Genomic DNA, 22,515 nt, shown 5'->3' on the forward strand with positions numbered 1-22,515 from the left:
GTTATGTTATGAAATATGTTGTAAATATGTTATGAATATGTATGTTTGTAGGCTTGGGCATATGACCCATATGACTAACAAGACCCAAAATGGGTTATGGGCATTTGACCTACTTAGCTAGTAGGACCCCACTAATCTAATGGGCATATGACTTGTTTAGTCTATGGGATCCAAAGTAATAATGGCCATTATAATAAGTGTATGTAATAAGTGTTATGATATGTCTTTATGTTTCTTATGAAATTATGTTTATGACTATGTGTTAGATTTTCCTTGCTGGGCATTAGGCTCATTCCTTTTTGTTTTATGTGCGGGAAAATAGCTTTAAGAGGCGGTAAGATTCGTGGACGCTTAGACAATGTGTATCGATGGTGAATGGAGTCAAGGAGTCGAGCGTTATGCAATTCGAGGATGTAGTTTTGTTTTATGTCTTTTTACATGTATTTTCCGCACTATTTATGTAATGTCTTTTTAATTTAAATTATGTTTTGTTTTTAAGACAATGGGATCCCATATCCTACTTATTTTATGAAAGTAACTTTTATTTCTACAAGTTTCTAATAAATTTATGGTATTTTCGCAAATGTAAGTTTTATTAAGGATTTGTATGTATAGTTTCGTTAATGGTCCAAAAGTCTAGAGTAGTGGGTCATTACACAGCAGAGCAAGCCAAGCTGGACTCTTTTGGGTCCCCGGAAGGGGTTTTGAGGTTAGGGGACTTGATCATGGGGGATGAGGACTGGTGGCGGCAGCGTTCAGGGCTCATTCTCTCCCAACCAGATTGCAGAGGTGGAGACAGAGACGGAGAGGGAAAGAGACTCTTCGTCCAGTGTTTCTTTCATTCAGGGCTTGAGGCCATGGAGATGAAATGGAAGAAGATGGAAGAAGAAGAAGAATATGAGGAACAACGAAAGAAGGCACGAAGAGTCTCGGAAACAACAGGTACTTTCTTCTTTTCTTTACTTTCTCGGAGTATTTTGGTTTTAACGGCTGTTTGGTTGTTGGGAAAGAATAAAAAACTAACCAAATTAATATAATATACCTAAAGGTTTGAGATATTTATATGGAAAGAAGAACTTTGTTTGCCTTGTTATAGAATGTTTTGAGTTTTCGCTGATTGGCAGAGAGAATTTGTAATTTGAGCAAGGAAATTATATTTGCTTTGTTAAATTTATGACAGGCTGAGACTGCACATGAGGGTAATGAGAGTGATGAAGGGGAATACGAAGAAGGGCCTGCTGAAATTATCTGGTAAGGAAATGAGATCATTTTCAAGAAGAAAAGGATCAGGGTCTCGAAGAAAAACAGTCAGCTAGATGACTTAAGTAGAAAAAAGGCTTAGTTTTTTGATACAAAGCTGAGATGAGTCACCTTATTAAGTCAATAAACCATGGATCAAGTAATTTTTCTTTCTTTTATAAATATGATTGAATATGCAGATCTATTTTTATTTGAAAATAAATGTGCCTTCTGTTTTTTTAACTTTGATTATAAATAGTTGAAATCTAGGACTTTTGGGGAATTCGCATACTATCATTACGAGTTTGGGGACTTGTCTTGAGGTATCATTGATTTTCAATTATTTTTTTCACTTTTCACTCATGTTTGGATCTAATAAAACCTTGTACTTTTTCTTATTCACGTGTTATTTGATTGAACTGAAACTTGGTTGTGGATTTTGTTTTTATTGTTGGTTTAGCTGACCTATGTTTAAAGCTTTTGGCCATCAACATCACATGGTGGTATTTTAGTTTTAACTGAAACTAGCTTGTATTGTTCAGATTTGGACTGTTTGGGAATAAGAATTATTAAGAGTGAATGTTTGTATTTAGGCTAAATTCATATCTATAGAGTATAATTGTGTTAATTGATGTTTGTATCAATTTGTCTGAAAGTTTTGTTTGTCTTACTACTTAAGTTGGTCTTGTTTGCATGTTTGAATGTATTACTAAGATTTTCTCAAATAATACATAATAATTGTTTGATGGAATGCTTCAATGAGATAAATGAGTGAATTGAATTATTTTTATAGCCTTTTTTTAATATGCTTATGTGATAAGGTATCGATTCCTTCTGCCCACTCTCGTCGTGTCCCTCTACTTCTATGAATTACTACTCCTTTATTTTTCAAAGCCTTATTATGATCCCTACAAAAGTTTGCATTCTCCAAGACTTGCTAAATTTTGGAGTGCTGCTAATATATTTTGCGCTTCCTTTTGTACCTATTCTTATTGGGCTAATCTCTACCTCAAGACTTGTATATATGACGAATTGAAGACACAATCTTCAGAAAAAAAAAATGATGAAGTCATATTGGACTCTTCATTAAAAACAGAGTAGAGAGACACAAATATATTTATGTGTATAGGAGATGAGATGTGATATATATTATGTGTTTACAAGAAATATAGTCATCTCTTCTTATTTGGAAAAAGGCCACTTAAATTCTTCCATGCAGTTTTGAAATATGTTTTTTAAGTTTTATATTAGTAATGAGCCAATAAACTTCCCATGATTCAAATGTTTAGCTATATTTCTATCTTTGTATATATAAATAGAGGACTAAAACATTGAATACAATGGCATGGATTCATGGGTTTTTTTTTGTTATAATTGTGTTGGAAGTAAAATCATTTGGATTACATGTTTGCATTTGGTTATGTTGTTGTTGTCCTGTCATTGGCCTATGATCCATCATAATTAGTGGAATCTTGTCATTTTTTGCTTATTATTTTTTTTCATTTGCTTAAAGCAATTTTCTATACCAATTGCCAATTATTTGTTTGAATTCTCCCCTTATCATTGTATATATATTCCAAATCCAATAAATCTATAAATTGGACTTACCACTGTTATATGCCCTTACCATTGATATTTACATGAATTCTAGTTTTACTCCTATCATTGGTTCATAAATGAGAAATTAATTCCACAAATCTATGTTGACCAGTAGTTTGGTTTAGAGAAAAGTTTTGCATTTAATCAACTAGACTATGCTTTTACTTGTTCTGGTTCATCAACTTGGCTAATGGCATATCCAATAATTAAATATCTATGAGCTAAGTACTCAAGTCTCAGAGCATCTTATTAATTTAAGTGTTACTAGTAAATAGTTGTTTAAATCTGATTTCAATATGGCTGGTGCCTTGTTACTTAATGGAATTATTTGATGATATTTCTTATGAAGAGTCTAAACATGTGCTCTAACTATCTTTGATAGACAATGCTCTGTTGAGGTTAGGTTTCTTCATTCATGTTTTGTCTTGTGCAACTTAAGCAGTTTATTCATTTTAGGCTTGTTGTTCAGAAACTTTAACCCAAGGATCCTAGACTAGCAATTAAAATCATTGAAGAGAAACCATTCGTTTGAGAAGCTTTTATTTACACTTTAATTGTAAACATGTTTAATTTATTAAGTATGTTTGACAGTGGTTATTGTAAAATAAGTTGCATCAAACTGGTGGATTGTGTAAATGTGCATATTTCGGTTCGAAAAATGGTTTTATGGTGCCCTTCAAACCATAATTTTGTTGGTTTGTTACGTTAATATTTGTCTTAACAAAGATTTAGTTAACTTGTTATTGTGCTAATAACAACACTAAAATCTAATAGATTTAAAAAAAGTATTATGTTTGGTAAGTATTAGAATGCTTTAGGGAGTTTAGTTGATACAAGAGGAATTTTACATTTGTGTCTTCGAGAGGAATTTATATAGTATGCATGTCAGGGGAGAAAAGTTTAATTGCAGATGCATTTGTAAGTATCTCCTTAATTCTAATGACAAAGCACTAGTGCCTTAAGTTTTTTTGAGAACATAATTCATGCAAAAAACATTGGATCAGATCTTAAATGCAGCAGTAACCCTCTTGGTTGGGACGGGGAGGCTAGCCTGAGTTGTTGTATTTTTTCTTTGTTGATATTTTGTTTTGCATATGGTGTTGTTTCTTCTGGTTGCAATGTTGTGATTAAGGTAAACGAGAGACTAAAATTGCTAGTGGCCAAAACACTTCAGTAAAAATAAACAGTTTTGAGGAACAAGTAATAGTAGATCTTTCATTTATCATAACAATTTTGATGCAGCTATATCCGTGTATTTAGGCTTTTATTTAATAAGAATTTTAGGTTGACATTATGAGTACTAGGAATTTATTTCTTTTATCATTCTTTGTTTCTCAGATCTAATGCACATTAGATGTTTGAGAAAATGCCTCAAACAACCAGACAATGTTACCATAAGATGAAAATTCCTTCTTATTGCTTGACATGTGAAATCTTATTACCATAAGATGAAAATTAATATTAAGACATTAACTTTTTATTGCTCTTGTCAGGTAATGGGAGGAGTGTAAATTGTAGAAGATAGTGAGAAAAAGAGCATTGTTCGCATTGCTCTATGTTCATGTGGAATCTTATTACAAAAAATTATAATTTAGTATTAGGATACTAACTTTTTTTTTCTACATGCTAAGAAATGAGAGAGAGAGAGAGAGATTAGGAAGAAGAGTGTTGCTAGAGTTTTCTGGGATTTGTACCTACATGTCGGGCAAGCTGGATTTGATTTATGGCCTGACTAGTCTCTCATGTTTTCATGGAATATATGTTTCAAACATGTAGGCCTTAGTGGTATTATATTGTAGGCATTAAATGTAATTGTCATAGCGTTCAAAGTAATGAACTGTTATCTACAAATGGGGCCTTGAAAATTGAACAAATTATTATAGCTTTCTCTATGTTTTTTGTTTTCAGATTTTTATGGTCATCCACTGATTCCACTCTCATTTCATCCCTATCTTTTTCTTTATTGGATAATTCATTTTCAGTTAATGCAAACTTTACCTTTCTCATGCTGTATTTTTATGCTAAATTTGTATATACCAATTATGCAATTCTTTGCTAATTAAATAGTGCTGCAATACATTTGTGGAAGATTACACTGATGGTAGATCGTGACTTAAATGTTCTTCACCTTTACTATTATCTTTCAGGTTGATCACTATTTTTTTACGTGAACAAAAGGTTGTGTTCCTTTTAGGAGTTTTATGTCTTCTGCAATCGTTGCTAGTTGCTTCTATCTTTTTTATTACTGGATTTTACTGGTTTCTCTTAGGATGGGGATTTTACTGGTTGGTGGATAACTTATGGCTATCTAGAAGTTGGAAGATTGAACTTCTGAAGTTGCAAAATAATGATACAATATGTTTGTTTCTTGATCATTCTCATCAAGTACTAAGAGATTGTTTTTGGTTTTTTTTTTCTTGATGCATTTAGCAGTTGGGTAAGCGGGGTCTTGGATCCAGAAGGCAGTGCATCTGGAGATGTTCTTACATCAGTTAAAAGGTAGGCTCTTATTTGTTATTTTTGTTTACCTATTTATGTAGTTTCTGCTTTAATTGTTGGTGTAATTTGTTTTAAAACTCTATGTCTACTCTTTCATATAGGGGCATATGGGCAATGATAGCAGTTTTTCTCGCTTATTACTTCCTGCAAGCCCCATCATCTTAAGTCCTTTGATATATTTTGTTCTTAACAAACTTTTTGCTTTGTACAATTGCTTAATTGGTTCTGTTATTCTGTTCTTCTAGCATATCATTGTACTCAGCTACCTTGATTTCAAGATAGAATTTTGGTTTTTTGTCAGACTAAGTTATCTTCCTTCAACGTTTATTTTGTCTCCCTTTGATAGTTACCATTTGTAATCTATTGATAAATGTTTGATTGGCATGCTTAATAATATTAATCATGAAGAGAAGAGTGACTGGTAGCCGTAGTTTAAAAAAAGTCCTTTATTGGGAAGTCTTTAATTTAGTCACCTTTCCGTGTAACTAGTTACATTGTACAGAATAACGATAATATTTTATGGATCTTTAATAATGATTGTTATATAAAATATGAGTTTCATAGTTCACTAGGATTTTTCTTATTTTCAGGGAAGGGCATTGGGATAAAATGGTTGAGATGGAGTTGGATCTCTAGGATGATTGTACATGTAAAGAGAATGAATCATGTATGTTGTTTTCTGACATAAATTCATACAGGATTCTGATCAGACCGCATCCAGCAATTTGGCGCTTAGTTCATGGCATGGCTGTTGTTTACCTTGTTGCTCTCGCATTTTTGCTTTTTTAGGTCAGCTCTTCTCTTTCCTATCTCTATAGTGATCCTTTTTTCCAAAAAATAAAAATGTTTGGAGTAGCCTTCTTTTGATTCACTCTAGAGTCATCTACTTCAAATTCTTATCACATTTTTTCAGCCTTTTAAAGTTATTCATTTATCTATGATTTTGTTATGTTATTTATATTAGTCCTAGTGAGTGGAGAGAAGGCACTTCAACTTGGATTGCAAGTAATTGCAAAGATTAAGGGCTATGCTGATTCAGCTCAGGTACTCCAATGAATTGGCTTCCTAGTTCTATTTTACTGTTGCTGAAACATAGCTCAAAGAAGACTATCTTCGCAGGCACCTGAATTCTTTACAACTGCTCCAGCCCTTGTGATAACAAAAGCTATTTCAAATGCTGGTTTAGATGCTTCTCAGATTGATTACTATGAAATAAATGCAGCGTTTTCTGTAAGATTTTAGTACTTGTAATCCCTATACTATGAGTTTGGAGAAAACTAGATAATTTCTTTCAAGTTGATTTACTCTTAAGTTTGAAATGTATGCTATTTTAAATGTGATCACTCTTCCATTTTCTGCAATTTGTATAGTCATTCATTTGTCCACAATGCATTTCAGCTTTGCTCCATTTTTTCACTATCCTTATCTACATTTTTTTTACTCTTCCAATTTCCAAATATCTCAGGAAAGCCTTAACGTACATGGTGGGGCTGTATCATTGGGACACCCATTAGGATGCAGTGGAGCTTGTATCTTGGTCACTTTGTTAGGGGTAATCTATAAGCTTCCCTTCCCTTGCAATGCATTCCTAGTTTGACATTCTAATATCATTTATATAGTTCTTTGGTTTTATTTACATGTTTTCTTAAGGATCTAAAGTCATAGTTCGTGGTCATATCTAAGCTTATGCTTTCTACATATACTCATGTGAAGTGATCTCGTGTTTGTCATTTATTCTTTTAAATTTCTGTTGAGAGTTTTGCTATGGAATAAAAGAGACATTGGTAACTATGCTCTCTCTGATATATTTTACTTGGAATTTCTAAAATAAGAATAATGTTGTTGCAGATATTGAGACATAAAAGGGAAAGTACGGGGTTGGTGCCATATGCAACGGTGGCAGGGGAGCTTCTTCACTTGTTCTTGAGCTCATGTAAGACCTGTAATTGTTTTTGAGCTTATCTTGATTGAATTCTCCTGATCGGCTAGCCAGCTTATATATAAAGCTAATTGGCTAACCCAATTGTACTCATCACTTGGTTCATTTTCAATAATAAGAATCAATTTCTCATTATTCTCTCATTTTTAATATGTGTCTCCAAATAATAATGGATAGTTAAGGTATATTTATTATATATAACAGTAGTTGTATTTGTTAGTTTTAAGTTGACTAAATTGTATTCTCTGTTAGTTGATTAGTTGTAATTTTCTTGTTCTTGGCTATTGATATTGTGTGAGTGGTTTTAGCTTAATTTATTTGTATTTTTTCTTACAAACTTTTTCGATGGTGTTGCTATGATACAAGTAAACACTAGAGACATATTAAAGATGGTTCTCACCAAAGCTTACACACTTGGGTAATGAAAGAAAGTCCCATTTTTTCCTTATGATTATACAATGAAAAAGTTGCCACTTGATTTATTATATTACTAATTTGCCATATTTTTTTGGTAAATGTCTAATATTGGAGTTTTCTCTTGGTGTTATACTTTGCTTAGTCTTGGTAACAAAATATTTTAGCACATGTGATTGAACTGAATTTAATAATTGTTAATTATGAATTGAACAGGCCAAATTAATATTGAAACAAGGAGAAATTGAAAAACTGATTGATCCAAAGCTGGGAGGGGCCTATGATATTACTCAGCTGAAAAGACATGCCTTTGCTGCATCACTTTGCATAAGGTCACTCACAAAATGGCGGCCTACCATCACCAAGGTATTAAGAAAACCCTTTTAATGACAAACCATATATCTATATGTATGTATATATATATTATACTAATACTATAATAAACCTCTGCTAAATGGTATTTAAAAAATCATGATTCATATCAATAGAATAGCAAAACTTGTTGCTTATTCTTGCATTGTTGAGAGGAAATGATATTATATTATATATATATAACTTTGGTTCTAATCTTCTGAGATGCTTTCCTAATTAATATGGTCGTATTATTTTTATAAATGGAAATGAATAAGAATATGTATAACTTTGTCAATAAACTATTTTCTCGTGGAGGAATATCATGGGTTTAGCTTAGACTACATATATTGTGCCACATGTTAATACAGTAGCCTTTAGTTGACTGACCTGGTCAGTAAGCAACATATAGTTTTATATATATTATAAAGAAAGTCTAGTAAGTAATAACTCAGAGTTGAGGGTTCAGTTCCAACAGAGTTGTGCTGAGGATAAGTTAACTTGATATGCCTATAAACCTTGTTTTATTTAATTTCTCATTGAGAAAAGTTCTCAGTTTGAGTTTTCCTTAAGAAGTTAAGAAAGACTAAAAGAGTAGACAAGTTGGAGAAGAAATGCTATTACCATAGTTCTGATAAAAATAAAAAGTTCTCTAGGCATATGCTATCTCCTGTGCAAAATATAATTTTTTATTCAATATGTGATATATAATTAGTTTGTGTAATTTGGTAGTTATATGGCATAAATCAAACTTCTGGGGCATGATGTGAAGACTATTATCTTAAGGGTTTCTTAGTTAGGTTCAGGTTTTGCTTAAATCTCTTAATATGAGAATTCACTTGACAATGTGGAGAAAAAGAAGTTGATTCATTGTGATGTTGTTAATATATAGGAGCTCTATTTATTTAATTATTTTATCATTTTCACTTTTAGCTAAATTTTTGTATACTCAAACTAATAATTGAAGTTGAGATTTAGTTTTTGACCATGTAGTTTACTTTTAGAGTTTGCACTGTTGTCAGAAAACAACACATGATTACATCAATACAGTGAAAGAAATTTAAGAGATGTGAAAGTAGAGGAACTGTTTTTCTCCAATTTCTGCTTTGTTTTCTTTTGAAGTTGTATATGCATAAAGGTTGTATGGCATATGATGAAGTTCGTGATGGTGCTTTTGAACTTCTTATTTAACATTCATCAGAAGCTTATGGTTGCTTTGCTAATGAATATACTGTGACAGTAACAATAGAACTATTGACTTTTAGCTATGTTAGTTAGAATTGTATAAATCTTTTGATCTTAGCTTTATTGGTAGATTTGACAATGGTGAAAAGAAATCAACTTTACCAAACTAGCAAATGCTAATCTATTCTGTGCGACTTCAGTTAATTGTTTCTTTTGCCCACCTGTCATAACCTGATGAAACCAAAAAAGAAAAAACTGCTAGTATTTCCTTTATATCTTATGTGGAGACTTGGAAATTATGGTTTTTGACACTCTTAAGTAAAAGGCTCATTTCCAAGTAGTTTCGAAGTAGAATGGTTTTTGTTTGCTATGGTGTAGTTGTGAATTCATTATTTTGTATGTGGTGTCCTTTCTTGGATATAATTTCCATAGCATTTTTCTTGAAGTAATTTGTGATGCTAGATAATAACCATAAAATATTTCTTTGTTTATTTTACAGATGTGACAAGCGAAGTAGAAAAGGATACTTAAGACTCCTTGAAAGTAGTAACTTTATTTATTTCTTTGTGTTGAAAGTAGTAACTTTTAACTATGTTGAATATTTAAGACTCTTTGAATACTTAAAGAACATTTTGTTGTTGATGATAGTGTTGAGTGTTTTAAACTAATTTGTGGATTGTTAATATAATGTTGAATGTTCTTACTTTTTGTTATTTGAAAATCAAGTTCATTTGATGATACTAGTATATATTAGAAAGCTAATTTTAATTATATAAAAATATTAAAATATAATAGAATAAATTAGTGTTATATAAATAAAATATATAATGAGAATTTAAACATATCTAAATATAACAATAATACGAAAATTGTGTTATAATATCTATTACAATAACACTTTTTATGCAAAGAATTGTGTTATGCAAACTTCATCATATAACACAAATAATGTGTTATACTAAAGTGTAGTATAACACAAAAATTGTGTTATACTAAAGTGTAGTATAACACAAAAAAAAAGTTATACTAAAGTGTAGTATAACACAAATTTATAAGTATTGAAATGTGTTATATAATCGACTATAAATAACATAATTAAACCCTTATCTATATATTAAAATAACACAGAAAGTGTGTTATCGTTGACAGTATAATAACACATCTGTATAAAACTAATAAAGTGTTATGTAAAGTACCCTGACCTACGATAACATAGTCGGTCTTAACACTTCAAAAAGTGTTATGGTATGTTTTGATAACATATTTTCGGTGTTATTAAAAGCATTTTTTCTTGTAGTGGCCATTATAAAGTCTATTCGCATCCTCTTATCCACAGCTGCCATTTATGTTTATGAGATATGGCAGATGGACGTGAAGACAAGTTTTCTTAATGGCTATCTTGATGAAAGTATCTATATGGTAAAACCAGAAGAGTTTATTAAAAATGGGGAAGATCATAAGGTGTGTAAGCTGCTGAAATCCATTTATGGATTAAAAAAGCACGCATCTAGATCTTGAAATATCACCTTTGATGAGACAATTAAAACATAGGACTTCAAACGGAATATCAACGAAGCATGTCTATATAAATATGTGAAAGGAAAGTGGTGCTTTTCTTAGTTATTACGTGGATGACATTCTCCTCATTGATAAGGTGGTAGAGACACTGTCAAACGTGAAGAAATGTTTAGATGAAGTGTTCCAAATGAAGGATTTGGGCGAATTGAGCTATGTTCTAGGATTCCAAATCCTAAGGGATAGGAAGAACAAGCTCTTGGAACTTTCGCAGGCCAATTATATATATAAGGTGCTTGAAAGGTTCTCTGTGGATAGTTTCAAGAAAGGTCAATTATCCACCAGACATGGAATTACACTTTCCAAAGAGCAATGTCCGAAGACATCTCAGGAGGAAGAGGACATGAAAAAGTATATACTATGCAGTAGGGACTGTAACATACATACTCACTTACGGTTTCAGAGGATCAATCAAACATAACATAACATATCTTAAAATATATTAACATATCTTACCATAGCATCGACGGGTGTAAACTAGTTACACTGGTTAGCCAGACTCCTAGAAGAATTCGACATACTTTCTTAGTCATAAAGATTTGATTCCGGAATCAACTTACTTATGTGTCAGGGAGTTTAACCCGACTCTCATGTCACGGGTGTTAAACTAGACTTCTTACATATTGCGGTGGCCACCCGACCTTAGTTACATAGTCACCGGTGGTGAACCAGTTTCTTACTTAGTTCGCGGTGGCTATCCGGAGTTTGTAGTCGTCACGGCAGCTAGCCAGACTGCTTACCTTAGTCATGAGTATAAGAACCTTCTAAGACCACAGTCTTGAGTAAATGTTCTAAGCAAGCTTGTGGAAATCTACTATCCAGAAGCGAGCCTTCCTGCTTAGATAACAATGTAGTGAAGCCACACAGTGAATCAGATTAATTATGGAAATTATCTAAGATTGTTCATTGGTAATTTGGGCATCGAAAGTCTAATACTTAATTCTTATCATGCATTTCCCGTTAGAATTTTTTTATTCTTAGCTAATACTTAATTTGGTTTCCATAACCAGTTTAAATGTAGGGTCCTTAGTTATCTTAGTCCCCAAGGCATACCCTTGAGTATTTGTAATCGTTAATGAGCCCGTGTTGTCTGAAGTCTAGTAGTAATAGGGCCTACTACATGTTCTTGCAAGTTTTGTAAAAACGTCATTAATTCATCTTGTTAAGGAAATACCCCTTTTATCTATTATTAGAAGATACCATCAAGGTACCTCTCTTAGGGAGAATTAGTTATAAATTCTTATTCTTTTTAATCTCTTAAATTATTTTGAAAATAAAACCATTAAATAAATACCCTTTTAAAAAGTGATAACCCTCTAGAAGGATTATTTGGTCTATTTTTAAGGAAATCCTATTTTAGTGTTTATTTTTCAAACGTGGGCAATCGAACCCATTAATTATTTTTATGAAAAAATTTCTTTAATTAATTTAAGGAACATTCTCTAATCAAGTTGAAATGATTTAAAGTCCATTAGCAACAAAATTTTTGAATAAATAGGTTTTGTAGAAATTAGTTATAAAAACCTAATATTTTCTAAGTGTTGGAAAACTGTCCTTTTTCTGACGAAGTCCCAACTTTGGAACGCCACCATTTCTAACACTTACAATCTTAAAAGATTTCAGCTCAAACAGAGTGTAACGACCCGAATTCACTAATAAGGCTTAAGGGCCTTGATTAGTGTGCCTGGAGGGCATAATGGGAATTATGTGTGATTTTAATTATTAAGATGCATGATTATGAATTAAAGCATGTTATATGATTATTTGAATATTTGAGATGCATGACTATGTGTATTAGTATGCATATAGGCCCTGATTAGGTTAGAAGGGCATAATCATAATTTTGGCCATTATGGGCATAACTGCTTTGATATATGTGATAATTGTCGAGACCACATTACTATGTGGATATATGTGTGATCTGTGACTCGAGACGATCCTAGTGAGCAAAGTAGCGAGAAAGTCATGGTGGGGATTTATACCCGGTTCGGGGTGAGCTTAGGGGCATAAATGGGAATTTAGGGAATATACTGGAGTCTTTCTTGACATTGAGGAATACTATTGGTGGTTAATTAGGTATCGAGGAATTAGCGGGAATTGGGTAAAATGACTAAAATGCCCTTAAGTGGATTAAAGGGTTTAGACTTAATGGGGAGGGCATACTAGTCATTTGGCTTACAGAAGTTAAGTAATACCAAGGCTTTATGTTAGTGGGATTTGTAGAATATTATAGAAGTCTGAAAAGGAAGGAAAAGGACGGGAAAAGAAAGAGAGAAAAACAGAGAGAGTTTCTCTCAGTCAGTTTACATTTCCTTCACCTGTTTCTTGAGGAATTCTGGAGTAAAGCTCAGAGGAGAGCTGGGATAAATAAGCATCAAGGATCCTAGTCTATGATTGAGAAATTGGCAGAGGTTAAGCAAGGATTCATCAGCACTTGAGGTAAGACACTAGAGTTCTTCAATTTCTATTTCTGGTTTTTGAGCTATGGTTCTTAAGTTGAATTGGATGGAACCTTAGGGAATTCAGGCTTAAGTTTGAGGAGAAGCAAGCCAAGAAGTTTTAGAGACATCTTGTGGTCGAAATTCTATCAAAGGTATAAAGCCTAAACTCTAACTTTGTTGTTCAGCTGGTTTTTACTGAGTTTTAGAGCATAGGAGTGGCTATGGTGAATTCTGAGTTTGTGGATGCATGTGCTTGAGTTCTAGATGTTTGGGGTGCTTGGGATGAGTGGAGTATGGTCATGAGGTTGTTTTTGAGTTTGGGAAAGAGTTGGAAGAGTTTTGGTTCGAGTTGGTTCGAGAAAATCGCAGAAGAGGAAAATTGGTGTAAGTCTGTTTGTGACTAGCGCTACAGCGCTAGCCTTTGGGCGCTGTAGCGCTAGGCCATGATGCTGAGGGGATTTTGGCTTCTATTTGTAGCACTGTAGTGCCCTCCCATGAGCACTGTAGCGCTACCCTGCAAGGGTTTTTGACCTAAGGTTTGGGGTTTGTTTCCACCACCTTGTTTGGTGGAACTAGGACTTTCCGGGGGCTCGGGATTGGCCCCGGGGCTGGGTTTTGGACTTGAGGGTTGATGATGACTTTGGATATGGTTGTGTTTAGGTGAGTGCTAGGGCTCGAGGGGGATCGTGCTCAAGGAGTCGTGAGATCAAAGCTAGTGGGTTGAAAGGTAAGAAAACTGCACCCGATTATATGTTTGTGATGGGACTAAGTGCTCCCGAGAATTGTATCGTGTCAATGATGGTATTTTGCCATGGGACATGTAAAGCGGCCTAAGAGTGTCGAACATAGTATCTGCGCACAGGGCGTGGCTTGGCCACTGGTAGCCGAGAATATTCACTGAGCTCGGCGTAAGCGGACCGGAGTCAGTGGGATAACGGAGGGAGTAGCCTGAGAGCACTAGCCCTAGTTATCATTTGTGCAGTGATATGTGATGTGAATTGATATGCTTAGTATGTTGAATACTTGGTCATGCTGAATGATTACATGTTTGAGAACTTATGTTGCGATGTGAGTTATGGACTTGTCTTTTGATTGCTTATGCTCTGTTGTTGTGTTTTCTTGCTGGGCCTTGGCTCACGGGTGCTACGTGGTGCAGGTAAAGGCAAAGGAAAGCTGGACCAAGCCTGAGATGGAGAGCTTCGAGGTGAAATGTACATAGCCAGCCATTCGATCATCATGGTCGAGGAGTGGATCAGGACAGGGATTACCTAACTGCTTGTTTTGCCTTAGTATGGCTGGTTATTGTATCTGAATCTTATAACTTTTGTAAACGAACTTTGAACTTGTATTTTTGGGATCTCGTGTAAACAAATAATGTTTCTTAGTGAAAATGTGGCTTTCGAGACCAAACCATTTTAAACCCTAGTTCCTTTACAGTCTTAGTAACACGATTTTAATTAAAGGACCTGATTAGCAAGTCTGGCACTTTATAAACACACAGTGTAACGGTCTTGGCTATCCAGGGCGTTACACAGAGCTAGATATCATAGTGAAAGTCGTTCACAAAACCCTTACTTAAACTATCCAGTTTATTGCAAGATTCTAGTTTTGAACCCAAATTTTGAAAACTCATAACTCCGAAACTACAAGGAATTTTAGAAAAGTTTTCATGGAATTATTATTCAATATGTCAAGAACATTCAATAAAATTTTCAGCCAAAAATAATAATTTTTACCAATTCAACTAACTGTTCAATTCAAATTCAGATTCGCTAAAGCCATTAAAATATTATGGTAAGAATCAAGATTTTTACCTCTTTATGTTCAAGCCTTTGGGGTGGTTGAAATCTTAGGGTTTCGGACCACTTTTAAAAACTTCACACACTTAAATCCCTTCCCATAAACACTAAGGATCAGATTATAGAGCTAGAAAAAGATAAGGAGAGGGTCGCTTAGAAGGAGTATGCTCTAGGGTTCACCTTTTTCAAAAATTTCCTTCTAAGCTTGCATGAATGCAGATGATGGTGCTCAACTTGGAGATTCCAATAGTAAGGCTTCTCTTTAACCCTAGAACACAAGATCACTGTCATGCATGACTATTAGATCACATGCATGCATAATTAACCCTTAGGGTTTTGTATTTGAAGAGGAAAAAGAGGAGAAAAATGAAGTAGGTTTCGAAACTTACTCTACCAAGCGTGCTCTTGAGCTTCTCCCTCATTCAAGGGGGAAATGAGTGTTCTTGGCTCATGGAGAGAAAATTGAAGCAATGGCGTGTAGAGAGACTTAGGGTTTTGATTCTAGTGAGAGGAAATGGAAGGGAGAGTTTTTCTTGAGGGAAAAGGAATATTTGAAAAAAAATATTAGAAGTATAAGAGAGAAATTATTAGGGTTTGGCCAATGAATGGGGTAAAGCTCTTACTCTTACTAGGGAAGATGTCCTAGGCTTCTGAGAGCCCTAGGCATAGCCATGCAGCCCACTACACCCTCTCTCCTCTATTGGAAAAGACTTTTATGCCCTTGCTAATTTTTATCTTTCTCCTTAGACACTCAAGGTACCTTTGGTAATTATACTTATCTAAAATTTCCTAAAATTTTATCCCATAGTTTATAAATTTCTCCAAGATTAATTAATTATATTAAATGTGAACCAAAAATAAAAATTTTCACATATCACATAATTTTGGTAATTTTATCAAATTGACCAAAATGTCCTTAGAGGCCTGATTAGTGCTCAAAAATATCATTTTATTAGTCTTAAAGTGTAAAATTAATTAAGTTTTAATTAATATTTTCATGGATTTATTGACATATATTTTATATTTGAAAGTATTAATTTTAATTTAATTTGTGTTTAATTTTCAGGAAATAAAATGTATTTTGACACAAACAAAAAGAAAGAAGAAAGAAAGAAATAAAAATGAACAAATCCTCAAGAAAATGGCATTTTTGACAAAAACTAGGCCTAAAACCAAGCCCAAAAAGCCTAGGCCCAAGCAATGGCTATTCTCCACGTTGCCACGTGGCAGCTTTCCATTCGTCCAGCCGAGTCGCCTGCTGTCTTCAGCTAAGCCACGCCGCTGCCCCAAGTCGAGCCGCCTGACGCCACTGCCCACCTGACGCGCGCCTGACGCACCTGACACGACCTGCCACATTCTGCCACGCCCCACAGCCAAGCCAACTCGAAGACACCACCTGTCCCACTGCCTGGCGGCTGTCCCCCACGCAGCAACACGCCAGCTGCTGAGACAATTTGCTTCCGCCACATGTCCTCCTAGTCTCCCACGGCTCAACAACATTTTCCCCACTTTGCTCCAATTTTGCAGCCATTTCCCGCACTATTTTGTACACAATTTTACACATTTTGGGTCTTATTTTCCACTATAAATAGAGAACCAAATGGAGTAAAAAAATCATCAGATGGTGGAAGTGTGGAGAGTATAGTGAGAGAGAAAAGCATTTTTGTTCTTATTTTTCTTTCATTTCTTTTATATTACTTTGATAGAAAACAATGCCTATTTTAGGCTAAATTCTTTTGTGGAAAGGCTAGAGTAAAGTTCATGTTTTACATTATATTTTTAATATATTGATTTTTTATTTTGTTCTTCATTTCTATATATTTGTTACAATTAAATTTATTTTCTTCTAATCTTTATTCTAAATTTATTAGGGTCTTTTACGTAAGTCTAGTCATGCTCTTCTTATATAATTTAGGAACTTAATTTAATTTAGGATATTTGTTATATTATATGCTTTTTACTGCATTCTGCCATTGGTATTTTGTCGCTCTAAGGTATATAATATGATAGGCTTTTAAAATTAGAAGTTAGTATAATTTAATTAAAGAACATATTTTAAGGTGAGCTTTATTATATATATTTTCCAACTCTAATTAATGATTTAGAATTATAGTTGAGTATAATGGATCAATTTTATTAAAATATATATATGTTTGCATGAATGAAACTTATGCCTTCCATATTTTCTTTCTGATTCTAATTCATCGATTTTGTTTATTTAATGTTTATATTCTTTTTCAAAGTTACATTATTTCAAAGTTTATTATTTCTGATTTACTAATCTTTCTTTTTACTTGTATTTTACCTCTCTGTGGATACGACATAGCGTGATTACTGCTGCAACCGCTTAGGAGTTTATTGGGCAATATCAATTTTCGGCGCCCTTGCCGAGGAGCTAATTCTACAATTAATGGTTTGCCAAGTAAATTATTTTTTTATAAAAAAAAAGGTAGTATAATTTTTTTATTTCTCTTTTATTTTTCCTTAGTAAATTTATTTATTTTATTTATTTTTTTTGTTATTGTTTTATTTTATTCATTTTACTTTTTTGTTTAGAATTTTATTTTCTAGATTTAGGTTTTTTCCTAAAAAAAAGCAAAAAAATTTAAATCATAAAATTTAAAAAAACCAAAAAAAAAGTATTGAGAACATTTGTGTAATTGTGGAAATTAGTAAAAACCAAACTTGTTCTGTCTTAGAAAAATTGGTTCTTAAATAAGGTCTGTGTTAGCGTTACCCTCCAACCTTTTCTAAGAACGTCGGGGAGTTCTAGAAAAGGTCTTGGGCCTAAAGTGGTACCTTGGCAGCCTTTCCAATTGGCCTGGGAACATTTTGGTGTATACTTATTACATTATTACACACTTGCGCTTATAATACTTACAAAATAAAAAAATATTTATGCCATGAAACAGAGATGAACTATGGAGATTTGTGAGACAACAAGTAGAAACTTTAGAATAATCTCCTAGTTCGTCATTTTCTTCCATCCGTTGAAACACTCCCGATTCACCAAGACTTCCTGAACCACCCACGATGGCTCATCAAGATGAAGTCTAACCAAGAACGCTACAGGATTATTTACATCCTACGCGTACAACCACACCTTCATGCATAATGTATCCCAACAATATGCCGAATTTCGATTTCAAACCCGGCATGATTAACCTCTTACCAACCTTCCATGGGTTGGAAAATAAGAGTCCGTACGTGCATATACGGGAATTCGAAGAGGTGGTGGCTACATTCAACAACCGAGCTGATGTCACCAACATTGTGAGATTGAAATTCTTTTCTTTCTCACTCAAAGACAAAGCAAAAAGCTAGTTGTATTCCTTAAGGCCTACATCTATCGGAACATGGGACGAAATGACAAAAGCATTATTTGCCAAATATTTCCCGCCCCATAAGACTAGCAGCCTTAAGAGGAAAATCTCTGCCTTCATCCAGAAAGACCATGAAACTTTCCATCAGGTCTGGGAGAGGTTTAGAGATTTGATAAATCAATGCCCATATCATGGATACGAAAGCTAGCGTCTGATAAGCTATTTCTATGACGGTCTCACAACCAGATACAGACAATTCATACAAATGATGTGAAATGGTGAATTCCTTCGACGATCTCACATGGTCTCACATCCCGATGACGCTTTCGAGTACCTCGACGATCTTGCTGAAAAGTCCTACACATGGAATGGACCGAGTCCTATGGACAAGCCGTGATCAACTGGAATCTATCAATTAAATGAAGATGACAACGTCAAAAGCCAAATTGAATCATTGAGACAACAATTCGAGGCTTTCAATCTCAAGAAGGTAGAGGAATCCACATGGCTGCAAAAGTAGAGACACGGGATCCATGCTTCATATGTGGAGGGACGGAACATCAACCGCAAGAGTGCCCAACTCTTGGTGAGTTAAGAGGAGGAAATGAGGAACACTGGTGTGCGTTAGGGGATTACAAGAAGCCTTATAACCCTTTCTCAAACACTTATAATCCTAGTTGGCGCAACCATCCAAATTTCAGCTGGAAGGAGTCAAGCCAAGCATTTGGAAGCCAATGGAGGCCTGACCAGCAACAACCGCCAAAAGCATACACTGCTCCTCAAAATAACATGCAGTCAAGAAATTCTCTTGAGAATACTTTCCAAATGCTTGCGCAAACTAAAATAGCCTCAACTCAAGAGCTCAAATCTTGTTTCACATAAATGGTAGAGGAAATGAAAGACATGAAAGTCCAAATGACAAAGATAAAGACTACTTTGGCAATTCAAGAGCATGGTAGACTTCCTGCTCAACCTCTAATCCATCAAAAAGGGCAACACTTGGCACAAACCTCCTCCTATGCAGATACAAATTTCAAAGAGGTTAATGCCATCGCTACTCAAAGTGGTCAAATTACGGTTTCACCGTTAGCTAAGACAACGAGTATCTCAATGCCCGCTCCAGATGATGATGTGCCAATAAGAATGCCAGTAAAGGCACCCTTTCCTCAAACTTTGAAATCCACTGGAAAGGTACTGGAAAATCATGGTGAAATCCTAGACCTTTTCACACAAGTGAAGATCAACTTGCCATTGTTGCATGTGATCAAACAAGTGTCGGCTTATGCCAAGGTTATCAAGGATTTGTGCACCGTTAAAAGAAAGCACCATGTCAAGAAAACTGCATTCTTGGCAGAACAAGCTATTGCAGTAATTGATTGCAAGACACCGCCTAAGTACAAAGATCTTGGTTGTCCCACCATCTCATGTCAAATTGGGGAGCAGGAATTTGGTTAAGCCCTTTTAGGCTTAGGAGCAAGTGTAAATCTCATGCCATATTCAATATACTTTCAATTAGGTCTAGGAGAACTCAAGCCCACATCTGTGGTGCTACAATTGGCTGATCGATCAGTGAAGAAACCTCGGGAAATAGTAGAAGACGTTCTGATTCAAATTGAAAAATTCTATTACCCTATTGATTTTCTCATCTTGGACACTCAATCTGAAGTAAGTATAGAGTCCAAAATTCCCATCATTCTCGATAGACCTTTCCTCGCAACAGCAAATGCACTCATTAACTGTAGGAAAGGCCTCATGAAAATCTCTTTCGGGAACATGACTCTAGAAGTGGATGTTTTCCACATCGGCAAACAACCACCTGACAACGATGAGTGTTTCCAATCGTATCTGATCTATACACTTATTTCAGAAGAAGTCGAATTGAAATACACGTCTAATCATTTTAATCACCTCTTCCAAATTTTAGAAAGTTCTGAGCCCGATGAGTCTACGATCAACCCTGAAATCGTCGAACACTCACAGGCTAGAAGAACCATGTTTTGGAATCCAATCTTTGAGGAACTCCCTCAAGATCGAGAAACACCAAAACCATCCATTGAACAAGCTCCTTAACCAAAGTTGGAACAACTTCCCGAGGGTCTTAAGCATGTTTTCCTGGGAGCTGACAACACTTTTCCTATCATAATATCCTCCAAGATCAATGCCACACAAGAGTGCCAACTCATCAATGTGTTGCAAGAACAAAGAGATGCATTAGGATGGACGATAGCTGACATCAAAGGAATTAGTCCTTTAATTTGCTCCCATCACATTCAATTGGAAGATGGGGCTATACCACACCGTGACCCTCAAAGAAGATTGAACCCAACGATGAAGGAAGTAGTTAAGACTGAAGTGTTGAAACTTCTTGATTCTAGCATAATCTATCATGTTGCTGACAGTAAATGGGTTAGCCCAACTCAGGTTGTTCCTAAGAAATCTGGGGTAACAGTGGTACAACATGAAAAAGGGGAACGTGTTCCTACCAAGGTCACAACTTGGTGGCACGTGTGCATTAATTATAGAAAATTAAATGCAGCCACCCGCAAACACCATTTTCCACTTCCATTCATCGATCAAATATTGGAACGCATGGCAGGTCATCCTTTCTATAGTTTTCTTGATGGTTATTCAGGGTATTACCAAATTGAGATTGCCTTAGAAGATCAGAATAAGACCACATTCAGTTGTCCTTTTGGTACTTTTTCCTTTCGGCGCATGCCATTTGGCCTGTGCAATGCTCCAGCCACTTTCCAGCGATGCAAGATGAGCATATTTAGTGATATGATTGAGAAATGTATGGAAGTATTCATGGATGATTTGACAGTCTTTGGAGATTCCTTCGATTCAAGCCTTCCCAATTTAGAGTTTGTGCTTAAACGTTGCAAAGAAAAGGGCTTGGTACTCCACTGGGAAAAGTTTCATTTCATGGTGCCATCATGCATAGTTTTGGGGCATGTCGTGTCAGAACGAGGAATTGAGGTTGATCAATCAAAGATTGAACTCATATCAAAGCTGCCCACCCCCAAGACTATTAAAGACATTCGATCTTTTCTTGGGCATGCAGGATTCTATAGGAGGTTCATACAAAATTTCTCGACAATTTCTCGCCCTTTGTCAAACCTCCTAGCAAAAGATGTTGTGTTCAGTTGGACACCTGAGTGTGAGGAATCTTTCCGAACGCTCGTTGCAAAACTCACTTCCGCCCTTATCATTCAGCCACCAGATTTGAACTTACCGTTCGTAGTCATGTGTGATGCTAGCAATTATGCTATAGGGGCCGTCTTAGGTCAAAGAAGGGAAGGGAAGCCCTTTGTTGTCTATTCGCAAGTAGAACTCTTAACAGTGCTCAAATGAACTATTCTACCACTGAAAAAGAGTTGTAGTATTCGCACTTGACAAGTTTTGTTCCTACCTGATTGGTTCACCTATCACAGTCTTTACGGACCATTCCGCCTTAAAATACCTCCTTTCCAAAAAGTATGCTAAGGCGTTTAATTAGGTGGATACTTCTGTTACAGGAATTTGATCTGACCATAAAATACAAGAAAGGAGTTGAAAACGTGGTAGCAGACCACTTATCTCGTCTTGAATTTTTTGATTCCGCTGATGGCCCAGCCATTCGAGATGACTTCTCTGATGAAAATCTCTTCAAAGTAACCAAGTTGCCATGGTATGCTCATATCGTTAATTATTTAGTGACTGGCGAACTTTCAACTGCATGGAATGCACAAGATAAACGTAAATTTTTGGTCGAGGTTCGTAACTTCTATTGGGACGACCCATATCTTTTTAAATATTGCCCCGACCAAATAATGAGACGTTGCATTCCAAATGATGAAATTTTGAGTGTTCTGAACTTTTGTCATAATGAAGCTTGTGGTGGTAATTTTTCTATAAAAAAGACTGGTGCAAAAATCTTACTGTGTGGCCTTTATTGGCCCACTTTGTTCAAAGACACGAACAATTTCTGTCGATCATGCGAAAGGTGTCAGAAATTAGGTGCTCTGTCCCAGCGACATATGATGCCATTAAACCCAATTCTTGTAATAGAAATATTCGATTGTTGGGGGATAGACTTTATGGGACCATTTCCACCTTCTTCTGGTTAACTTTACATTCTCCTCGGCATAGACTATGTCTCAAAATGGGTG

General features: G+C 35.0%; 1 protein-coding gene and 1 non-coding gene across 2 annotated transcripts; one reads left to right on the forward strand and one right to left on the reverse strand.

The window, feature by feature from the left end:
• Positions 1-725: 725 nt before the first annotated feature.
• LOC133800179 (acetyl-CoA acetyltransferase-like) lies at positions 726-6,934 on the forward strand. Its single transcript, XM_062238136.1, has 8 exons — positions 726-980; positions 1,181-1,251; positions 5,272-5,337; positions 5,928-5,949; positions 6,036-6,126; positions 6,302-6,381; positions 6,457-6,567; positions 6,803-6,934. Exons 1-8 carry the CDS (start codon positions 726-728, stop codon positions 6,932-6,934), a joined length of 828 nt encoding a protein of 275 aa, XP_062094120.1.
• Positions 6,935-18,455: 11,521 nt separating this feature from the next.
• On the reverse strand, positions 18,456-18,562 carry LOC133802754 (small nucleolar RNA R71). Its single transcript, XR_009877501.1, has one exon. It is a non-coding gene; the product is annotated as a small nucleolar RNA R71 (small nucleolar RNA).
• Between the last annotated feature and the right edge of the window lie 3,953 nt (positions 18,563-22,515).

This window comes from Humulus lupulus, chromosome 9, assembly GCF_963169125.1.
Source record: "Humulus lupulus chromosome 9, drHumLupu1.1, whole genome shotgun sequence".
Lineage (NCBI taxonomy): Eukaryota > Viridiplantae > Streptophyta > Magnoliopsida > Rosales > Cannabaceae > Humulus > Humulus lupulus.

What these genes read in the sequence shown, in the direction of transcription:
- LOC133800179 (XM_062238136.1), top strand. Translation starts at nt 726, where the DNA reads ATGGGGGATGAGGACTGGTGGCGGCAGCGTTCAGGGCTCATTCTCTCC. An exon ending in TACTTTCTCGGAGTATTTTG is followed by an intron (nt 981 to 1,180) that starts GTTTTAACGGCT and finishes AATTTATGACAG; the next exon opens with GCTGAGACTGCACATGAGGG. An exon ending in GGGCCTGCTGAAATTATCTG is followed by an intron (nt 1,252 to 5,271) that starts GTAAGGAAATGA and finishes TGCATTTAGCAG; the next exon opens with TTGGGTAAGCGGGGTCTTGG.